A 19,223-nucleotide genomic window follows, 5' to 3' on the forward strand; every position below is an offset into this window, starting at 1 on the left:
TCAGAGCTCATGTTCCATTTTTTCAGAGAAGTTTAGAAAATAAAAGGGGTAATCTGATTGGTTGCTTTGGGCAACACGGCCACATTTATCCCTTACACAATTTGAATATGTAAGTATAGATTGAATGAGTTTACTGCCACCCTGTGGTAACAACAGGTACTGCAGAAAAAAAAATCCTGTCTACAGACAGAATGTGCCCAGTATTTTTTTTAGTAATGAACTGCTAAACTTCTTGTTTTATGTCAGGTTGATAATCTGTTCAAACCACTCCAGCTGGCAGCTAAGACCTAGGCATGATATTATATATAATACAATTGTCGTTACCTCCGGAACCTATTCAGATGGGATCTTGTTTCCGGGGGAGCATGTTTTGAGGGGACTGTTTCCTGTTTCCACGTGTTTAGCTGCTGGTGACAGTGGGGAAAGTGCAGCCAGCAGATCATGGGGAACAAGCGGAAGAGTTCGGGAAACGCGGAGGAAAAACCGGAGCCTCAAGCCAAGAAACCGAAGTCACCGGAAGTGGAATTCACAGGAACCCGCTTTAAATCCTTATTAAAAGACCCCCAGGCTGCACTGAAAGGTGGGACGTCAGCACTGTGTCTGCATAGGTTTCATGAAAATAAAGTTGTATAGGCAGCACAATATACATATATAGGGAGTAACCATGGAAACAGTCCTATAAGCTGCTATCTCATATCTCTCCCTGGAAAAGCTGGGTGACAACAAACGTGACCTCCACTGTAACTTTCACAAATGTTGTCACCCAGCTTTCTTGAAGTCCTGAAAAGCAAATGTACCTGGTTATGCAGTGATACATCCCCAGATCCATTTAGGCCTGAACGACACCCCTTGCAGTATCTATAACGTCGCCCATTTAAGTCGCCCAGTTTTCCCGGAAGGCCAACTAAGAAACCGCTTTTTTCATGCACAAGACCGTAATCTTTATGCGGAATTGCGGATACAATACTGACCCGTTCATTTCTATCGGCCACGGACACCTTCCCATATATTTACTGGTGTGTGTCCGGGCTGTAGAAATGACCCGCAAAAAATCCTATTTTTTTCACTTTTTAAAGTAAGCACAGCCCTGAATGCGGGTGACACTCCGTGGCTCGTCCGTGCAGCATTTACGGATCGTTAATACTGCCCTGTCGTGTGCATGACCTATGTGTCGCCATGGTTACACAAACTCTGTAGACTCATTCTGCAGCCATGCGTTGCTCCCCTTCTCTGCCCTCTTCTTTCTGGTCTCTGCCAGGCCTTTACCTTTTTTATTTTTTTGAAGGATGGAATGATGTAGTAGAGTTCGCTATTCCATTCTGAGGGATCCCGCAAAAAAAAAAAAAAAGTATACTGTGTGGTATAGCGGTATGTGTGTTTTTTTAATATAAGCGCCTATGGTTGACGGATGCCCCTGTTGCTCACCCATCACAGCTATACGTTAAATGTATACGTCGAGAAGCTCCAGTGACTCCACTGTCCGGGGCCGCAGGCAGCACCGCCCTCCTCGGTATGCGTGTTTTAAAAGTGTTTTCTGCCGAATTACTTATATGGTCGGTTCATTGAATATTACGTCCGTAATGCTGTGCATGGCCCATGATTTGCATCTCGGATGGCCGCGGAGTGTCACCCGCAGGTCTCCCGCAAATCATGGGCTGCGTGCATTCATTTCATTGAGCCTTGCCCGCAAAATGTGATCGTAATAAGACATGTCCTATCTTTTTGCGGTCCAGGCTCCTGGGCAATGCACGACCGTGAAAACCGCGGTTGTGTGCATGGGCTCATAGATATGAATAGGGCCGCAATTCAGCCTCAGAATCGTGGCCGCAAAACACGTTCGTGTGCATGGGGCCTTATTGGTTGGGCTCCGACTGCTGGAAACCCAACTGATCCTTGCCCTTCTGTCCTCCGTGAGCTCGCCTTAGGACACCTGCGTTACGGCTTGACAGGTGCACTGCCCAGTAGTGAAGTGGCCACGTATAGAGAGGGAGTGATCATGCGGCCACTTCTCAGGGGACAACAGTCTTGGGATTAATGGGAATCCCAGCAGTTGGACCCCGACTGATCAGAAAAGGGTTGTATCGTTTCAGGAAATAAATTATATTTTTTTGTGTAATGAAAGTTTTACAATTTTCTAATCTACTTTCTGTATCAATTTTCACGGTTTTCAAGATCTCTGCTTGTTATTCAGTAAGAATTTTCATTGTTTACTTCCAGTGGATAAAAAACTGTCCATGGTCATGTGATGGACACAGGTGCACAGCTAGTTAGAAGACACGGCGCTGATACACATACTGTAACTGTAACGAACTGTGCACCTGTGTGTCCATCCCATGACCGTGGACAGTTTTTTTATCGTCAAAGTAAACAATGAATGTTGCTAATAACGGCAAGCAGAGTTTGTGAAAACAGCAAGTAAATTGGAAAATTGTATCACTTAATTATACAAAGAATAACATTTATTTTCTGAAATTGGAATATCCCTTTAAATTCTGTTTATTGTATTGGTGATGATGATTATGATGATGATTACCAAAGCAAAAATTAAAGGGGTTGTCCACTACCAGACAACTGATGACCTAACCACTGGATAGGTCTTCAATATATGATCGGTGAGGGTCCGACACCCGGACCCTGCACTGATCAGCTGCTCTGGCTGCCTCCGGGCACTGGATGTAAATGCCAGAAGCAGATGGCTCCGGCCACGGAAATGCGGCCAAGCTGCCGTACTGCATCTCTGCACCTATTCAGGTGAATAGGAGTAGTTCGGCAGCACGGCTGATACGCAATGTATGGAGCCAACTACTTCCGTCTCCGTACTTCGCATTCTGTGCAATGACATCCGGTGCCCACAGCTGATCGGTCCGGGTGTCGGACCTGCACTGATGATATACTGATGACCTATCAGGTCATAAGTTGTCTGGTAGTGGACAACCCCTTTAATGTGATTGGCTGTTTTCTGTTACACAAAAAAAATATTATTTTTTTTATTGTCTATTTGTAAAAATGTTGATCTTTTTTTTTTTATTATGATCGTTTTTTGTTTTTTTTTAAGGTTTGCAGCAATTTCTTAATTTAACAAGGAAATTGCCAAATCCTGCTCTGTATGATGTGGTTGAGGGTTATATTAAAATATCTGTGGAGTGCATTGAAATCCTGAAACTTCTAGATGGGGAGAAACGTCCGGAAAGTGAGGTGAGTGTACGGTCTGTGCTCACATCCAAAAATAATGGATTTCTTTTTATTATTGACTAATCCAATAGGTGGATTGAACAATTTTAGGGTTTTCTCCAGTTAGTAGAATAACAGAATGTTTTATGTACCATACACCTGTAGGATTGCAAGCTCAGGCCCAGTGACTGTTATTATTATTATTTAAAGAAAAAACATCTTACTTTACAAATTACAGGGGGGCAGAAGCACTTGTGGCACTACAGCATTGCATGCTACCTGCACTGGAAATAAGAGGACTACACTGATCTCCACAAGAACATGGAGATCCTGACACAGGGAAGGACAGGGAGGTAGTACAATCCATGCCTAAAATATTTACAGAGAGAGACAGGGAGGCAGTAACATCCATTCCTACATTATTTACAGGGAGAGACAAGAAAGCAGTACTATCTGTGCCTAAATAATTTACAGGGAGAGACAAGGTGGCAGTACTATCTGTGCCTACATCATTTACAGGGAGAGACAAGGAGGCAGTACTATCTGTACCTACATCATTTACAGGGAGAGACAAGGAGGCAGTACTATCTGTACCTACATAATTTACAGGGAGTGACAAGGAGGCAGTACTATCTGTGCCTACATAATTTACAGGGAGAGACAAGGAGGCAGTACTATCTGTGCCTACATCATTTACAGGGAGAGACAAGGAGGCAGTACTATCTGTACCTACATCATTTACAGGGAGAGACAAGGAGGCAGTACTATCTGTGCCTAAATAATTTACAGGGAGAGACAAGGAGGCAGTACTATCTGTGCCTATATAATTTACAGGGAGAGACAAGGAGGCAGTACTATCTGTACCTACATCATTTACAGGGAGAGACAAGGAGGCAGTACTATCTGTGCCTAAATAATTTACAGGGAGAGACAAGGAGGCAGTACTATCTGTGCCTATATAATTTACAGGGAGAGACAAGGAGGCAGTACTATCTGTACCTACATCATTTACAGGGAGAGACAAGGAGGCAGTACTATCTGTGCCTACATCATTTACAGGGAGAGACAAGGAGGCAGTACTATCTGTACCTACATCATTTACAGGGAGAGACAAGGAGGCAGTACTATCTGTACCTACATCATTTACAGGGAGAGACAAGGAGGCAGTACTATCTGTGCCTAAATAATTTACAGGGAGAGACAAGGAGGCAGTACTATCTGTGCCTATATAATTTACAGGGAGAGACAAGGAGGCAGTACTATCTGTGCCTATATAATTTACAGGGAGAGACAAGGAGGCAGTACTATTTGTGCCATATTATTTACGGGTTGAGGTTGGGATGCAGTGCTATCTTTATTTTCTTCATTGAAGAGGTGGCGGTATTATCTGTGCCTACTTTTACAGGGAGCGAAGAGTCGTCAGTACTACATAGGCACTGTACCTGCATAGCACATAGACGCTTGTAATACACGGTCACGTCTAGTCCTCCAGAGCAGGAGTTGCACTTTGTTGTCACTCTCCACTCTGGTTTATAGAAAGATAGAAAAGACGGTCCGAGCGGTGAACTGCCCTCTAAAGCTATGTTCACACCTGTGTTCTGGGATTTCCGTTGTTCTGCTCCGTCACAGGAGTAGAACAACGACAAACTGAAAGCATCAGATCCGTCGCATGATGTACACCAACAGCTCCGACGTAACCCTTTGACTTTAATGAGTTTTGCCTGCTTTCCATCATGCTACAGTGCTATTTTTTTCCCCGAATTTCGGACTAGATTTGCAATTGAGGGTCCTAATGGAGCTTCCAACGCAAATGTGAACACAGCCTAAGATGTTCATTAGCCCTTTAAAGCATAGGGAAAGGGATTGCCCGTTTTATGGTCCAACTATGTTATTCGTATGACGGCTATTACATATGGAGAATTGACATTATTGTATATTCTCATGTCTTTCCTTTGTACTCTGGATAGTCAGGATAATGTTCTTGACAATTGTTTCCTCCATATTTTAAGTTGATGATACTTTTTCAAGTCTTGGAAGCCATTTTGCTGAGGACGGCCGGTGACTTGGCACATCTCGGTGTAGCTGGGGTCAACATAGTGAAGAATTTGTTGAATTCACACATGAAATTGATCTACACGTCCGTCTACTCAAAAACCCACAGGTAAAGCCCCATCCATGCAGCATTAGATGAAGTAACGCATGGCTCCCCAGCTATTGACTGGCTGGTGGATTTACTCCAGCAGGAGAAACGCCAACTTTTCTACATTTGTTCTATGTTCTAATTGCTATTCAGTCTTATCATAGACAGTGATGTTTTATTTCCTTTCTTCTATGACCTGCGCAGGGTGTCCCGAGTTGGCCTCAATTTATTGTCTGCAATGGTCACACAAGGTCCGGACTGTGCCAGGGACGTCTTCAGCCATTTCGATTTTACGAACAAGTATTTAACGGGATTGTTAAAGAAGAGAGATAAACAGGTAAGAGGCTCCAGTGCATGAGAATACACAATACTGTAATACCCTGATAACCTCCAGTGACCCGTGACGTGCTGGATTATTCTGTCATCCGGACTGGTAGTTATTTAGTTGTCACAATCGATCTGTAGCACAACCCCTGCAAAAACCTTTTAAGAGATGGAGGACCTGAGGATTTCCATCTCTGATATCACATGATGCTTTAAAGCGGCTCTGTCACCACATTATAAGTGTCCTGTCTCCTACATAAGGAGATGGGCGCTATAATGCAGGTGACAGTAATGCTTTTTATTTTAAAAAAATGATCTATTTTCACCACTTTATTAGCGATTTTAGATTTATGCTAATGAGTTGCTTAATTCCCAAATGGGCGTGTTTTTACTTGAGACCAATCAGCGTCATGCACTCCTCTCCATTCATTTACTCAGCGCATAGGGATCCTGCTAGATCCTTATGTGCTGTCTTATACTAACACATTAACAATACTGAAGTGTTTAGACAGTGAATAGACATTCCACGGGATGTCTATTCACAATCTCTGCACTTCGTTACTGTTTCTGTGGTAGTTACAGCAGAGGAAGTGTAATCTCGCGAGATTACACGGTAAATGACAGGTTACTACGAGATAACGCGTCCTCTGCTGTAACTACCACAGAAATAGTAACTAAGTGCAGGGATTGTGAATAGACATCCCGTGGAATGTCTATTCACTGTCTAAACACTTCAGTATTGTTAATGTGTTAGTATAAAACAGCACATAAGGATCTAGCAGGATCCCTATGCGCTGTGTAAATGAATAGAGAGGAGTGCATGATGCTGATTGGTCAGCGTCATACACTCCCCTGTATAACGCCCACTTGGTCATTAAGCAACTCCTTAGCATAAATCTAAAAACGCTAATAAAGGGGTGAAAATAGATCATTTTTTTAAAATAAAAAGCATTACTGTCACCTACATTATAGCGCCGATCTCCTTATGTAGGAGACAGGGCACTTATAATGTGGTGACAGAGCCTCTTTAAATGTCGACATTGACTTTCCGAATAATTGGGAAATGTCCTGCTAATCTGGCATTTAGATTTTTTTTTCTTCTTGAATGTCAGGTATTTTACTATAAAGGTGTGGTGTGTTTTACACAAACTTCCAATCCGTATGCACGATTAGGAAAGAGCCAAGCACTACACTCAGCTGTCTCCGTCAGCCCCACAGACACTGAATGGAGCGGCAGCGCTCATTACTGTAACAGGCTTCCCCCTCCCTTATAGATACACAGAACCAGGAATTAAAATTTACAATCCTGCCCCCCAATTTCAAAGGAATGCTTTTTCCCCGAATATAAAAGGGGTTGTCCTAAGATTAAATGTTGTCCCCTAACCACAGGATAGGTGATAACATGCTGATCAGTGGGGGTCCAACTGCTGGGACCCCCACCGATCACAAGAACGGGGGTCCCGCTCCTCCGAATGAATGGAGCGGCAGGTCGGACACGCGCCCTTGCTGCTCCATTCATTCTTTTTAATGCTGCCGGAGATAGCCAAGTGCTGTACTGGACTATCTCCGGCAGTCCCATGGATAGTGAATAGAGCGGCAGTGCGCATGCGCGACCTGCCTCTCCATTCATTTGGAGGAACGCAGCCCCCCTTTCTTGTGATGAGTTGGGGCCCTAGCGGTCGGACTCCCACAGATCAGCATGTTATCACCTATCGCTAGGGGATAACATTTAATCTTGGGACATCCACTTTAGGAGTGAAATCATTTGAAAGCTAAGACTTTGGGCTTTAATATGTCAAGATCTAATCCCTAGTCCTTCTATTCTAGCCACAGCAGGTGTTTAAAGTCATGACGTATTACATACATCCTGGGCAGTTAAAGGGGTTGTACAAGATTAGAAAAAAATGACTGCATTCTACAAAAGACAGCGCCACACCTGTCTACAGGTTTTGTGTGGTAATGCAGTTCAGTCCCATTCACAGTTTTGGAGCCAAACTGCAATACCAGACATAACGTAAGGACTGGTGCGGCGCTGTTTCTAGAAGAAGGCAGCCATGTTTTTATAATCCTGTACAATCCCTTTAACCTATGATATCCACACTGACCGTTCATGGGTCACGGTCTATATTAATTTCTTTAATCTCATCTCAAGTGATGTTCATATGTTCTTTTTATCACAGGGGAGACCAGATGTTCGAATGGCATATATCCAGTTTGCACTTTCCTTCTTCATTTCTGGAGATAACAACACAATTGTCCAGGTTCTGGAGCTTAAAGGTATGGAAACCTGCCAGTGACTATAGAAATAAATTGTGTAATCCTACAACACAACTCAATATCTAGCCTCTTCTAGTGTAGTACATAACAATGGCCTGTAGATGTCACTGTTGCATTCGTCATCTGCTTCTTTGTCGCAGTCCACAAAACGTGCACTACACAGGAACGTTGTGTGACTGCTCCCGAGTGAATAGATAGTTTTATTTGTGGTTATTTTCTTATAAACGTATATCGTATGGTTTGTTTTACAGATTTTCTCGGAGAGATACTCAGCACTGGAGTAAAGGAAGACAGAATTTCAACATTAAACCTCCTGCTTTCTCTACTGCAAACCAAGGTGATGGCAATGTATTCCTGCCAGTTATCAAGTCAAGCGCGACTCGCAGTACAAGCATTTTCTGCCAGTTTTAATTATCATCCAGTATATATATATAATCGATAGATATTTTTTTTACATTTTTTACAATTTTGTTTTATTTTGATCAGGACACTGTGTACTGATGATTTTTTTTAAATGAATTGTGAGGGGCAGGGAGAGCGTTCTATTTTTTTGCCTGTACAGCTATTTTATACATTCTGTTTCTAAAATAACTTCTACCGCTTCTTCTCTTCCAGGTTATTCACAATAAAGCCGTGACGAAGACGCAGAAAGTGCGCTTTTTTACACCCATCATTTTAAATCACATTGCCTCCCTTTACCGCTGGATTGGCATTGTAGACGTGAGCACAAATGATGTCCAGGTACTCTACCATTGAGAAATTGGAAAGTGAAAAATACATTTTGAGATTTCTGGTTTAACATTTCCCTAATATACTGTTATAATTATCAGTTTAATACAGGAGTATTCTGACCATACACATACAGAGAGATCTGCCGAGTGCTATGTGGGAGTAGGAAAAGTTCCCAGAATCCTTGCTGTGCAATATATATATATACACACACTCACGGACATTTCATTATCTACTGTATTTAACAATGCTTCAAGGTGGAGCTTTAATATAGGATGTTATTTCATCAAGTCTTGTCCTCTTATTACTCTTACACACTGTATATGGTCTTTTGTGTAACAGGTTTTTGCACCCTCATTTCTTTTGCATTGCTTTGTGTTAGGCTCTGCTGACATCTGCAATCCCGTCAGATCTGATTGCAAAATGATGGATGCCACAACAGAAACCCAATGGTCCTCATTCATTACAGTCAATAGGGTTTGTTGGGATCCATCATAAAACGGATCCGATACAGTGTTTCGACTTCATGGCACATATATGAACACGGATCCTTAGGCGTACACGTTTAAACAGACACTCCAGTGTTTTCTTTTTTTTTTATTGCAGCCTCCGTTTGTAAAGTACACCTGGTAAAAGGTAGGGCAGGTCAGCCTCTTACTGGGCGATATGCTGCCGAAATCTCTCTGCTGCAATTCGGAGACAATGTGAGTCACATAAGAATGCATGGTGAAAGAGACTTCTGGTCTACACAGCAGACCGTTGTAGTGTAGAGGAGCTGTCAGCCCCCCTGTGTGGTGTAGTATAGAGGATCTGTCAGCTCTCCTGTGTGGTGTAGTATAGAGGATCTGTCAGCCCCCCTGTGTGGTGTAGTATAGAGGATCTGTCACCCCCCTGTGTGGTGTAGTATAGAGGATCTGTCAGCTCTCCTGTGTGGTGTAGTATAGAGGATCTGTCAACTCTCCTGTGTGGTGTAGTATAGAGGATCTGTCAGCTCTCCTGTGTGGTGTAGTATAGAGGATCTGTCAGCTCTCCTGTGTGGTGTAGTATAGAGGAGCTGTCAAACACCAAAAAGATATCCCCATATGCTATAATAAAACAAGATCAAACGTATCTTAGAAAAAATACAAAATGACTTTATTAAGGACAGACAACACAGTTGATCAAGACGATTTTAAAAAAATATAACCACCCATAAAAACAATGTACAACAGTACACAGAAGACAGTGTTGAATATAAGGCAGGGCAAACAATGGTAGTATAACAATATCAACGACTATAAAGTATGTATACTGATAATAATCACCATAACAAGGGCCTATAAAATAGTCACAAAAATTGTAAAGTCACAGTCATGGAGAGGAACCTCATTGAGACCTCAAGATACGCATACCAAAAGACCCACCATGCGCCATTCCACTGCCACAACACTGTCAGAACACCCCAACGCGCGTTTCGCACCTGGCTTCGTCAGGGGGTGCTGAAAGAGTGTGATCAGAGGATTTAAATAAGGGGTACACAGCTGAACGGTGTACCACACTTACTTGTCCATAGGATGTTCAGCTGGCGCCTGCACGAGGAGAGGCAGCACCTCAATCACGCAGTGCACGGCGTCCGGAAGTGAGCAGTGCGCAACTGCACAGAGCCCAAGTCCATGTTGCGCCGTGAACTACATGATGAACGGCCCCCCGCCCCGCGCATGCGCACAACAACCACAGACCACCGCATCCATCTTGGAATAGGGCAAGGCAACCGCAATTGCCCATATCCAAGAGATGGAGAGCGGTATGAATACATGAGCGCTATTCACAGTTAGAATATATTTATATATGTTTACTACATTACAAAATAGCAAAGGCATTCTAGATGAGAGTATATTTAGACATCCTGAAATGTACGGAAATAACATAAATCACACATTGGTTCCGATAGATCAAATACAGGCAACAGTATATCATGCAATAATATAGATGAACAAAGTGTACAGAGGGGGACCCAATGCATGCCTAGGAGCCCACTGTGCACACCAGTTAAAGATATTAATGTGAAATATCACCATATATATATATACATATATGACCAAACATCATACCTGATTAGTTAGATGGATAAAAATATATGAATGAAAGAAAAAAGTGTAGAAATAAAAATATAAATTGTGACATAAGTGGTTTAAATGCATACATGACAAACAAGTAGATGTATGAAAAAATGCACATTTACAGTACATGTATATAAAGACAAAATAATCCTATATATTACAAATTGTAAACGTGCATGAACACTAATGTGAATATATGGCCATATGCATACACATATGACCAAAAATAAAAATAGATGTATGTGTATGAATGGACCAAATAGGTCACAAAGAAATATATATATGTGAGTGTGAAAGAAAATATATAATATATGATAATAAGAGTGCAATTAGAGCACAAAAGTGAGACATCAAGAAAGATAATTCAAATAATAAAGAAAAAGTGAAAAAGACATATGAATAGAAAAAAGCATATGATAATCAAAAACGTGTTAGAGCAAAACATCCATCAATGTGGTAATGCATCCATGAAATTCCAGGATAAAAAAACAATCCACTCCAAGAATGCCTGTATCAGACCATGAACAGAAATGTCGCTACTGATACCTAATGCGATCATCGCATAACCACAGAATCAAAAAGAAGAAAGGTTAAAGAACCAAACATTATATTGCAAATGTAACCTAATAAAGTAAACAACGAAACCACATTAGTATCAAAACATATAAGATGACTTCCATAATGTGCCTTCGATGCACCCATACACCTCAATATAGCCATGCACCTCATGCGCCTCCAATATAACCGATACAGTCCACTCTGAAAAGACAAGCAAGCAAAAGTTAAATAATAAATCCTCCCTACACACAAAATGATAAAACATAACAGAGGTTGGCACCTATTAGAAATTTATAAGAATGGAGCGAAACTAATCATTTCATTAAGCCCCTTAGGAAAAACGGTTTGTAGTTTCACTATCCATTTGCATTCACGTTGGGCAAGGATTCTCTGAATATTACCCCCTCTATTTCCTAGGGAGATCTTATCAATTCCCCTGAAGGTGAGAAGTCTCCAATTACCTTGATGATGGTCACGAAAATGACGAGGTATCGGTTTAAGTTTGCTTAACTTTTCAGGATCGTCAGTTTTCATAGCGCCCTTTATGTCCCTTACATGTTCAAGGATCCTCACACGGAGTTCTCTAGAAGTGAGACCCACATATATCAGTCGACATGGACAAATGGCATAATAAACCACAGCAGTTGAACGACAAGTGATGTTGTGACAGATTTTATATTGTCTTGACCCAGAAGAGTCACTGAAATCTAGAGATCTAGTCATAAGGGAACATGCCCCACAGTCACCACATGGGTATGAACCCCACTTTGGTCCTTTGGAATTGAATATAAAGCCTGAGGTAGGAGCTACATAATGACTCTTAACTAATATATCCCTTAGATTACGTGATCTACTAGAGGAGCTGTCAGCCTCCCTGTGTGGTGTAGTGTAGAGGAGCTGTCAGCTCTCCTGTGTAGTGTAGAGGAGCTGTCAGCCCCCCTGTGTGGTGTAGTATAGAGGATCTGTCAGCTCTCCTGTGTGGTGTAGTATAGAGGATCTGTCAGCCCCCCTGTGTGGTGTAGTATAGAGGAGCTGTCAGCTCTCCTGTGTGGTGTAGTAGAGAGGTTCTGTCAGCTCTCCTGTGTGGTGTAGTATAGAGGATCTGTCAGCTCTCCTGTGTGGTGTAGTGTAGAGGAGCTGTCAGCCCCCCTGTGTGGTGTAGTATAGACGAGCTGTCAGCTCTCCTGTGTGGTGTAGTATAGAGGAGCTGTCCGCTCTCCTGTGTGGTGTAGTATAGAGGATCTGTCAGTTCTCCTGTGTGGTGTAGTATAGAGGATCTGTCAGTTCCCCTGTGTGGTGTAGTATAGAGGAGCTGTCAGCCCCCCTGTGTGGTGTAGTGTAGAGGAGCTGTCAGCTCTCCTGTGTGGTGTAGTATAGAGGATCTGTCAGCCCCCCAGTGCGGTGTAGTGTAGAGGATCTGTCAGTTGTCCTGTGTGGTGTAGTATAGAGGATCTGTCGGCTCTCCTGTGTGGTGTAGTGTAGAGGATCTGTCAGCTCTCCTGTGTGGTGTAGTATAGAGGATCTGTCGGCTCTCCTGTGTGGTGTAGTGTAGAGGAGCTGTCAGTTCTCCTGTGTGGTGTAGTATAGAGGAGCTGTCAGCTCTCCTGTATGGTGTGGTGTAGTATAGAGGAGCTGTCAGCTCTCCTGTGTGGTGTAGTATAGAGGATCTGTCAGCTCTCCTGTGTGGTGTAGTATAGAGGATCTGTCAGCTCTCCTGTGTGGTGTAGTATAGAGGATCTGTCAGCTCTCCTGTGTGGTGTAGTGTAGAGGATCTGTCAGCTCTCCTGTGTGGTGTAGTGTAGAGGAGCTGTCAGCTCTCCTGTGCGGTGTAGTGTAGAGGAGCGGTCAGCCCCCCTGTGCGGTGTAGTATAGAGGAGCTGTCAGCCCCCCTGTGCGGTGTAGTGTAGAGGATCTGTCAGCTCTCCTGTGTGGTGTAGTGTAGAGGAGCTGTCAGCTCTCCTGTGTGGTGTAGTGTAGAGGAGCGGTCAGCCCCCCTGTGCGGTGTAGTATAGAGGAGCTGTCAGCCCCCCTGTGCGGTGTAGTGTAGAGGAGCTGTCAGCTCTCCTGTGTGGTGTAGTGCAGAGGATCTGTCAGCTCTCCTGTGTGGTGTAGTGTAGAGGATCTGTCAGCTCTCCTGTGTGGTGTAGTGTAGAGGATCTGTCAGCTCTCCTGTGTGGTGTAGTATAGAGGATCTGTCAGCTCTCCTGTGCGGTGTAGTGTAGAGGATCTGTCAGCTCTCCTGTGTGGTGTAGTGTAGAGGAGCTGTCAGCCCCCCTGTGTGGTGTAGTGTAGAGGAGCTGTCAGCCCCCCTGTGTGGTGTAGTGTAGAGGAGCTGTCAGCCCCCCTGTGTGGTGTAGTATAGAGGAGCTGTCAGCCCCCCTGTGTGGTGTAGTATAGAGGAGCTGTCAGCTCTCCTGTGTGGTGTAGTATAGAGGATCTGTCAGCTCTCCTGTGTGGTGTAGTGTAGAGGAGCTGTCAGCCCCCCTGTGTGGTGTAGTGTAGAGGAGCTGTCAGCTCCCCTGTGTGGTGTAGTATAGAGGAGCGGTCAGTTCTCCTGTGTGGTATAGTATAGAGGATCTGTCAGCTCTCCTGTGTGGTGTAGTATAGAGGAGCTGTCAGCCCCCCTGTGTGGTGTAGTGTAGAGGAGCTGTCAGCCCCCCTGTGCGGTGTAGTATAGAGGAGCTGTCAGCTCTCCTGTGTGGTGTAGTATAGAGGATCTGTCAGCCCCCCAGTGCGGTGTAGTGTAGAGGATCTGTCAGTTGTCCTGTGTGGTGTAGTATAGAGGAGCTGTCCGTTCTCCTGTGTGGTGTAGTATAGAGGAGCTGTCAGCCCCCCTGTGCGGTGTAGTGTAGAGGAGCTGTCAGCCTCCCTGTGCGGTGTAGTGTAGAGATGGTGTAGGAATCGGCTGGTCACGTGACATAATTGCAGCTGGGCTATTTTGGCAACAAAGCCTCCGCTAAGAGGATGACCTGCCTTACCTTTTATTGGGTGTACCTTCCAAATAGGGGCCGCAATAAAAAAATAAAAAAAATCGCTGGTGTGTCTCTTTAAAGTGTGTCGCCCAGCATATGCCTCCGATGTATATGACTACATGACTACACATACATCTGCCGTTGACTCCTATTGACAAAAAAAGTATACTGCGCAGTGTATGCTTTTTGCAGGTTCCCCTTGTACTGGAAAGCACAGTCAACACACAATACGATGCAGTATACTGATTACTGACACTTAGCGGCCTACAAAACTCATTTGGCATACGTTTGACTTTCTATTTGCACGTCTGCGGATACATGGGAAAGTGTTCACAGGCGTGTATGCCAAGCGCACGTCGCATTGTGAAAACACAGACTTCTCTTATTCACTGCTGATATTAACCCCTTCCCTCTTTAGCCACTTTTGACCTTCCTGACAGAGCCTCATTTTTCAAATCTGACATGTGTCACTTTATGTGGTAATAACTCCGGAATGCTTTCACCTATCCAAGCGATTCTGAGATTGTTTTCTCGTGACACATTGGACTTTATGTTACTGGCAAAATTTGCTCGATTATGTTCAGTATTTAATTGTGAAAAACACCAAAATGTAGCGAAAAATTGCAAAAATTAGCATTTTTCTCAATTTAAATGTATCTGCTTGTAAGACAGGCAGTTATAATACACAAAATTGTTGCTAATTAACATCCCCCATATGTCTACTTTAGATTGGCATCGTTTTTTGAACATCCTTTTATTTTTCTATGACCTCACAAGGCTTAGAACTTTAGCAGCAATTTCTCACATTTTCAAGAAAATTTCAAAAGGCTATTTTTACAGGGGCCAGTTCAGTTGTGAAGTGGTTTTGAGGGCCTTATATATTAGAAACCCCAAAAAAGTCACCCCATTTTAAAAACTTCACCCCTCAAAGTATTCAAAACAGCATTTAGAAAATGTCTTAACCCTTTAAACATTTCACAGGAATTAAAGCAAAGTAGAGGTGAAATTTACAAATTTCATATTTTTCTGCAGAAATACATTTTTAATACAATTTTTTTTATAACACAGAAGGTTTTACCAGAGAAATGCAACTCAATATTTGTTGCCCAGTTTCTGCAGTTTTAGGAAATATCCCACATGTGGCCGTAGCGTGCTACTGGACTGAAGCACCGGCCTCAGAAGCAAAGGAGCACCTAGTGGATTTTGGGGCCTTATTTTTGTTAGAATATATTTTAGGCACCATGTCAGGTTTGAAGGGCTCTTGCGGTGCCAAAACAGTCAAAATCCCCCAAAAGTGACCCCATCTGGGAAACTAGACACCTCAAGGAAATTATCTAGGGGTGTAGTGAGCATTTTCACCGCACAGGTTTTTTACAGAAATTATTGGAAGTAGGCCGTGAAAATTAAAATCAACATTTCTTCAAAGAAAATGTAGGTTTAGCGATTTTTTTTCTCATTTCCACAAGGACTAAAGGAGAAAAAGCACCGCAAAATTTGTAAAGCAATTTCTCCCGAGTAAAACAATACCTCACATGTGGTAATAAACGGTTGTTTGGAGACACGGCGTGGCTGAGAAGGGAAAGAGCGCCATTTGGCTTTTGGAGTTCACATTTAGCAGGAATGGTTTGCGGAGGCCATGTCACATTTACAAAGCCCCTGAGGGGACAAAACAGTGAAAACCCCAAACAAGTGACCCCATTTTGGAAACTATACCCCTTGAGGAAATTATCTAGGGGTATAGTGAGCATTTTGACCCCACAGGTTTTTTGCAGAAATTTTTGCAAGTAGGCTGTGAAAATGAAAATCTACATTTTTTCAAATAAAATGTAGGTTTAGCTAATTTTTTTTCATTTCCACAAGGACTAAAGGAGAAAAATCACCATAAAATTTGTAAAGAAATTTCTCCCGAGTAAAACAGTACCCCACATGTGGTAATAAACGGCTGTTTGGACACACGGCGAGGCTGAGAAGGGAAAGAGCGCCATTTGGCTTTTGGAACTCAAATTTAGCAGGAATGGTTTGCGGAGGCCATGTTACATTTACAAAGCCCCTGAGGGGACAAAACAGTGGAAACCCCCCACAAGTGACCCCATTTTGGAAACAACACCCATTGAGGAAATTATCTAGGGGTATAGTGAGCGATTTGACACCACAGTTTTTTTGCAGAAATTATTGGAAGTAGGCCCTGAAAATAATAATCTACATTTTTTCAAAGAAAATGTAGGTTTAGCTAATTTTTTCTCATTTCCAGAAGGACTAAAGGAGAAAAAGCACCACAAAATTTGTAAAGCAATTTCTCCCGAGTAAAACAATACCCCACATGTGGTAATAAACGGCTGTTTGGACACACGGCAGGGCTTAGAAGGGAAAGAGCACTATTTGACTTTTTGAGATCACATTTAGCAGGAATGATTTGCGGAGGCCAGGTCACATTTGCAAAGCCCCTGAGGGGACAAAACAATGAAAACGCCCAAAAAGGGACTCCATTTAGGAAACTACACCTCTTGAAGAATGCATCTAGGGGTGTAGTGAGCATTTTGACCCCACAGATGTTTCATAGAATTTATTAGAATTAGGCAGTGAAAATAAAAACAGTCCTTTTTCTTCAATAAGACGTAGCTTTAGCGCAAATTTTTTCATTTTCTCAACAAATAAAGGAAAAAAAGAACCCAACATTTGTAAAGCTATTTCTCCCGAGTACGGCAATACCCCATATGTGGTCATAAACTGCTGTTTGGGCAAACGGCAGGGCTCAGAAGGGAAGGACCGCCATTTGGAGTGCAGATGTTGCTGGATTGGTTTCTGGGCACCTGTGGGCCCAAAACAGTGGAAACCCCCCAGAAGTGACCCCATTTTGTAAACTACACCCCTCAATGCATTTACCAAGGGGTGTAGTAAGCATTTTAACCCTGCAGGTGTTTTGTAGAAATTAGTGTGCGCTCAATGTTGCAGAGTGAAAATGGGATTTTTTTCCATAGATATGCCAATATGTGGTGCCCGGCTTGTGCCACCATAACAAGACAGCTCTCTAATTATTATGCGGTGTTTCCCGGTTTTAGAAACACCCTACATGTGGCCCTAATCTTTTGTCTGGACATATGACAGGGCTCAGAAGTGAAGAGTACCATGCGGAGTGGAGGCCTAATTTGGCGATTTACAAAGTATTGGTTCACAACTGCAGAGGCTCAGATGTGAAATAATAAAAAGAAACCCCTGATAAGTGACCCCATTATGGAACTGCACCCCTCAAGGCATTTATTAAGGGGTGTAGTGAGCATTTTCACCCCACAGGTCTTTTCCATAAATGAATGCGCTGCGGATGGTGCAAATTAAAAATTTATATTTTTCCCTAGATATGCCATTCAGTGGCAAATATGTCATGCCCAGCTTATGACGCTGGAGACACACACCACAAAAATTGTTAAAAGGGTTCTCACGGGTATGACGGTGCCATATATGTTGAAGGAAACTGCTGTTTGGGCACGCTGTAGGGTTCAGGGCCGAGGGAGCACCATTTGGCTTTTGGAGAGCGGATTTTGCTTGGTACTATATTTGTTTGAGTATTGCTGGTGTTTTATAATGTGGGGGTACATTTAAGCGGGGCGGAGTATATAAGGGGCATAGTCAGGTGGTATAAAAAAATAAAAATAATCCATCGATGAGTATTACGCTGTGAAGCAATCCTTTCTGCACAGGCCGGTGTCGCACTGATAAATGGTGTCATTTCTTATCCCCCTTTTGGTCCACACTCCGCGCCTTTGTAGTTTGGGGAATTTTGCTGGGAAAGTATTATCCTGGTATAATACGGGCACCGTCGCTTCCATCGGATATGATTGGGCCCTCCCTTCCTGGTTCCCTAATTTTAGGTCCTTGATAAATCGCCTCTTGAAACAGAAGAAATGTTCTCCTCGGGCACAACTGCATATTTTTTTATTTCCTGACTTATTGGAGCCATAACTAATTTTATTTTTCATAGACGTAGCGGTATGAGGGCTGGTTTGTTGCGGGACGAGCTGTAGTTATTATTGGTACCATTTTGGGGTACATGCGACTTTTTGATCACCTTTTATCCTATTTTTTGGGATGCCAGGTAAACCAAAAAACGCAATTCTGGCACAGCTTTTTTTGGTTTTTTTTTATACAGAGTTCACCACGCATTATAAACTACATGTTACCTTTATTCTGCGGGTCAGTACGATTCTGGCGATACCTAATTTATAGCACTTTTTTATGTTTTACAACTTTTTGCACAATAAAATTACTTTTGTAAAAAGAATGTATTTTTTTTCTGTCGCCAAGTTGTGAGAACCATAACGTTTTAATTTTTTTGTCGACGGAGGTGTATGAGGGCTTGTTTTTTGCGGGACGAGCTATAGTTTTTATAGGTACCATTTTTGGATACGTGCGACTTTTTGATCACTTTTTATTGTAATATTTGTAGGGCAAAGTGACTAAAAAACAGAAACTCTGGTAACGTTTTTTACGGGTTTTTTTTACGCTGTTCACCGCGTGCAATAAATAATATAATATTTTGATACCTCCGGTCGTTACGGTCGTGGCGATACCAAATACATATGGTTTATTATTATTTTTCAATAATAAAGGACTTGATAAGAGTAAAAGGGGGATTGTGTGTTATTTGATTACTTGAAACTTTTATTGTTTTCAAACTTTTATTTTTTGCACTTTTTTTTACACTTTTTTATACTTTTTTTACACTTTTTCTCAAGTCCCACTAGGGGACTTGAAGGTCCAACGGTCAGATTTTTTTTTTTTCTAATACATTGCACTACCTATGTAGTGCAATGTATTAGATCTGTCAGTCATTCACTGACAGCAAGCCGTTTAGGCTTCGCCTCCCGGCGGGGCCTAAATCGGCTTCCGTAATGGCAGAGCAGGAGACCATTGTGTCTCCTGTTGCCATAACAGCAGTCGCCAGTCCCGATTGCCTGT

General features: G+C 42.7%; 1 protein-coding gene across 2 annotated transcripts in view; it reads left to right on the plus strand.

The window, feature by feature from the left end:
- Positions 1-390: 390 nt before the first annotated feature.
- Positions 391-19,223, plus strand: part of URB1 (URB1 ribosome biogenesis factor) — a 93,481-nt gene continuing 74,648 nt past the window's right edge. For both annotated transcript variants that reach the window (XR_012881595.1, XM_075854536.1), the window contains exons 1-7: positions 391-580; positions 3,056-3,195; positions 5,181-5,332; positions 5,516-5,648; positions 7,816-7,912; positions 8,164-8,249; positions 8,528-8,653. Coding sequence is in view for 1 of the 2 variants with exons in the window: in XM_075854536.1 (XP_075710651.1) it covers positions 442-580; positions 3,056-3,195; positions 5,181-5,332; positions 5,516-5,648; positions 7,816-7,912; positions 8,164-8,249; positions 8,528-8,653 (873 nt within the window). In the remaining variant the exon portion in view is untranslated. The remainder of the gene's footprint in view (positions 581-3,055; positions 3,196-5,180; positions 5,333-5,515; positions 5,649-7,815; positions 7,913-8,163; positions 8,250-8,527; positions 8,654-19,223) is intronic.

This window comes from Rhinoderma darwinii, chromosome 2 (assembly GCF_050947455.1).
Source record: "Rhinoderma darwinii isolate aRhiDar2 chromosome 2, aRhiDar2.hap1, whole genome shotgun sequence".
NCBI lineage: Eukaryota > Metazoa > Chordata > Amphibia > Anura > Rhinodermatidae > Rhinoderma > Rhinoderma darwinii.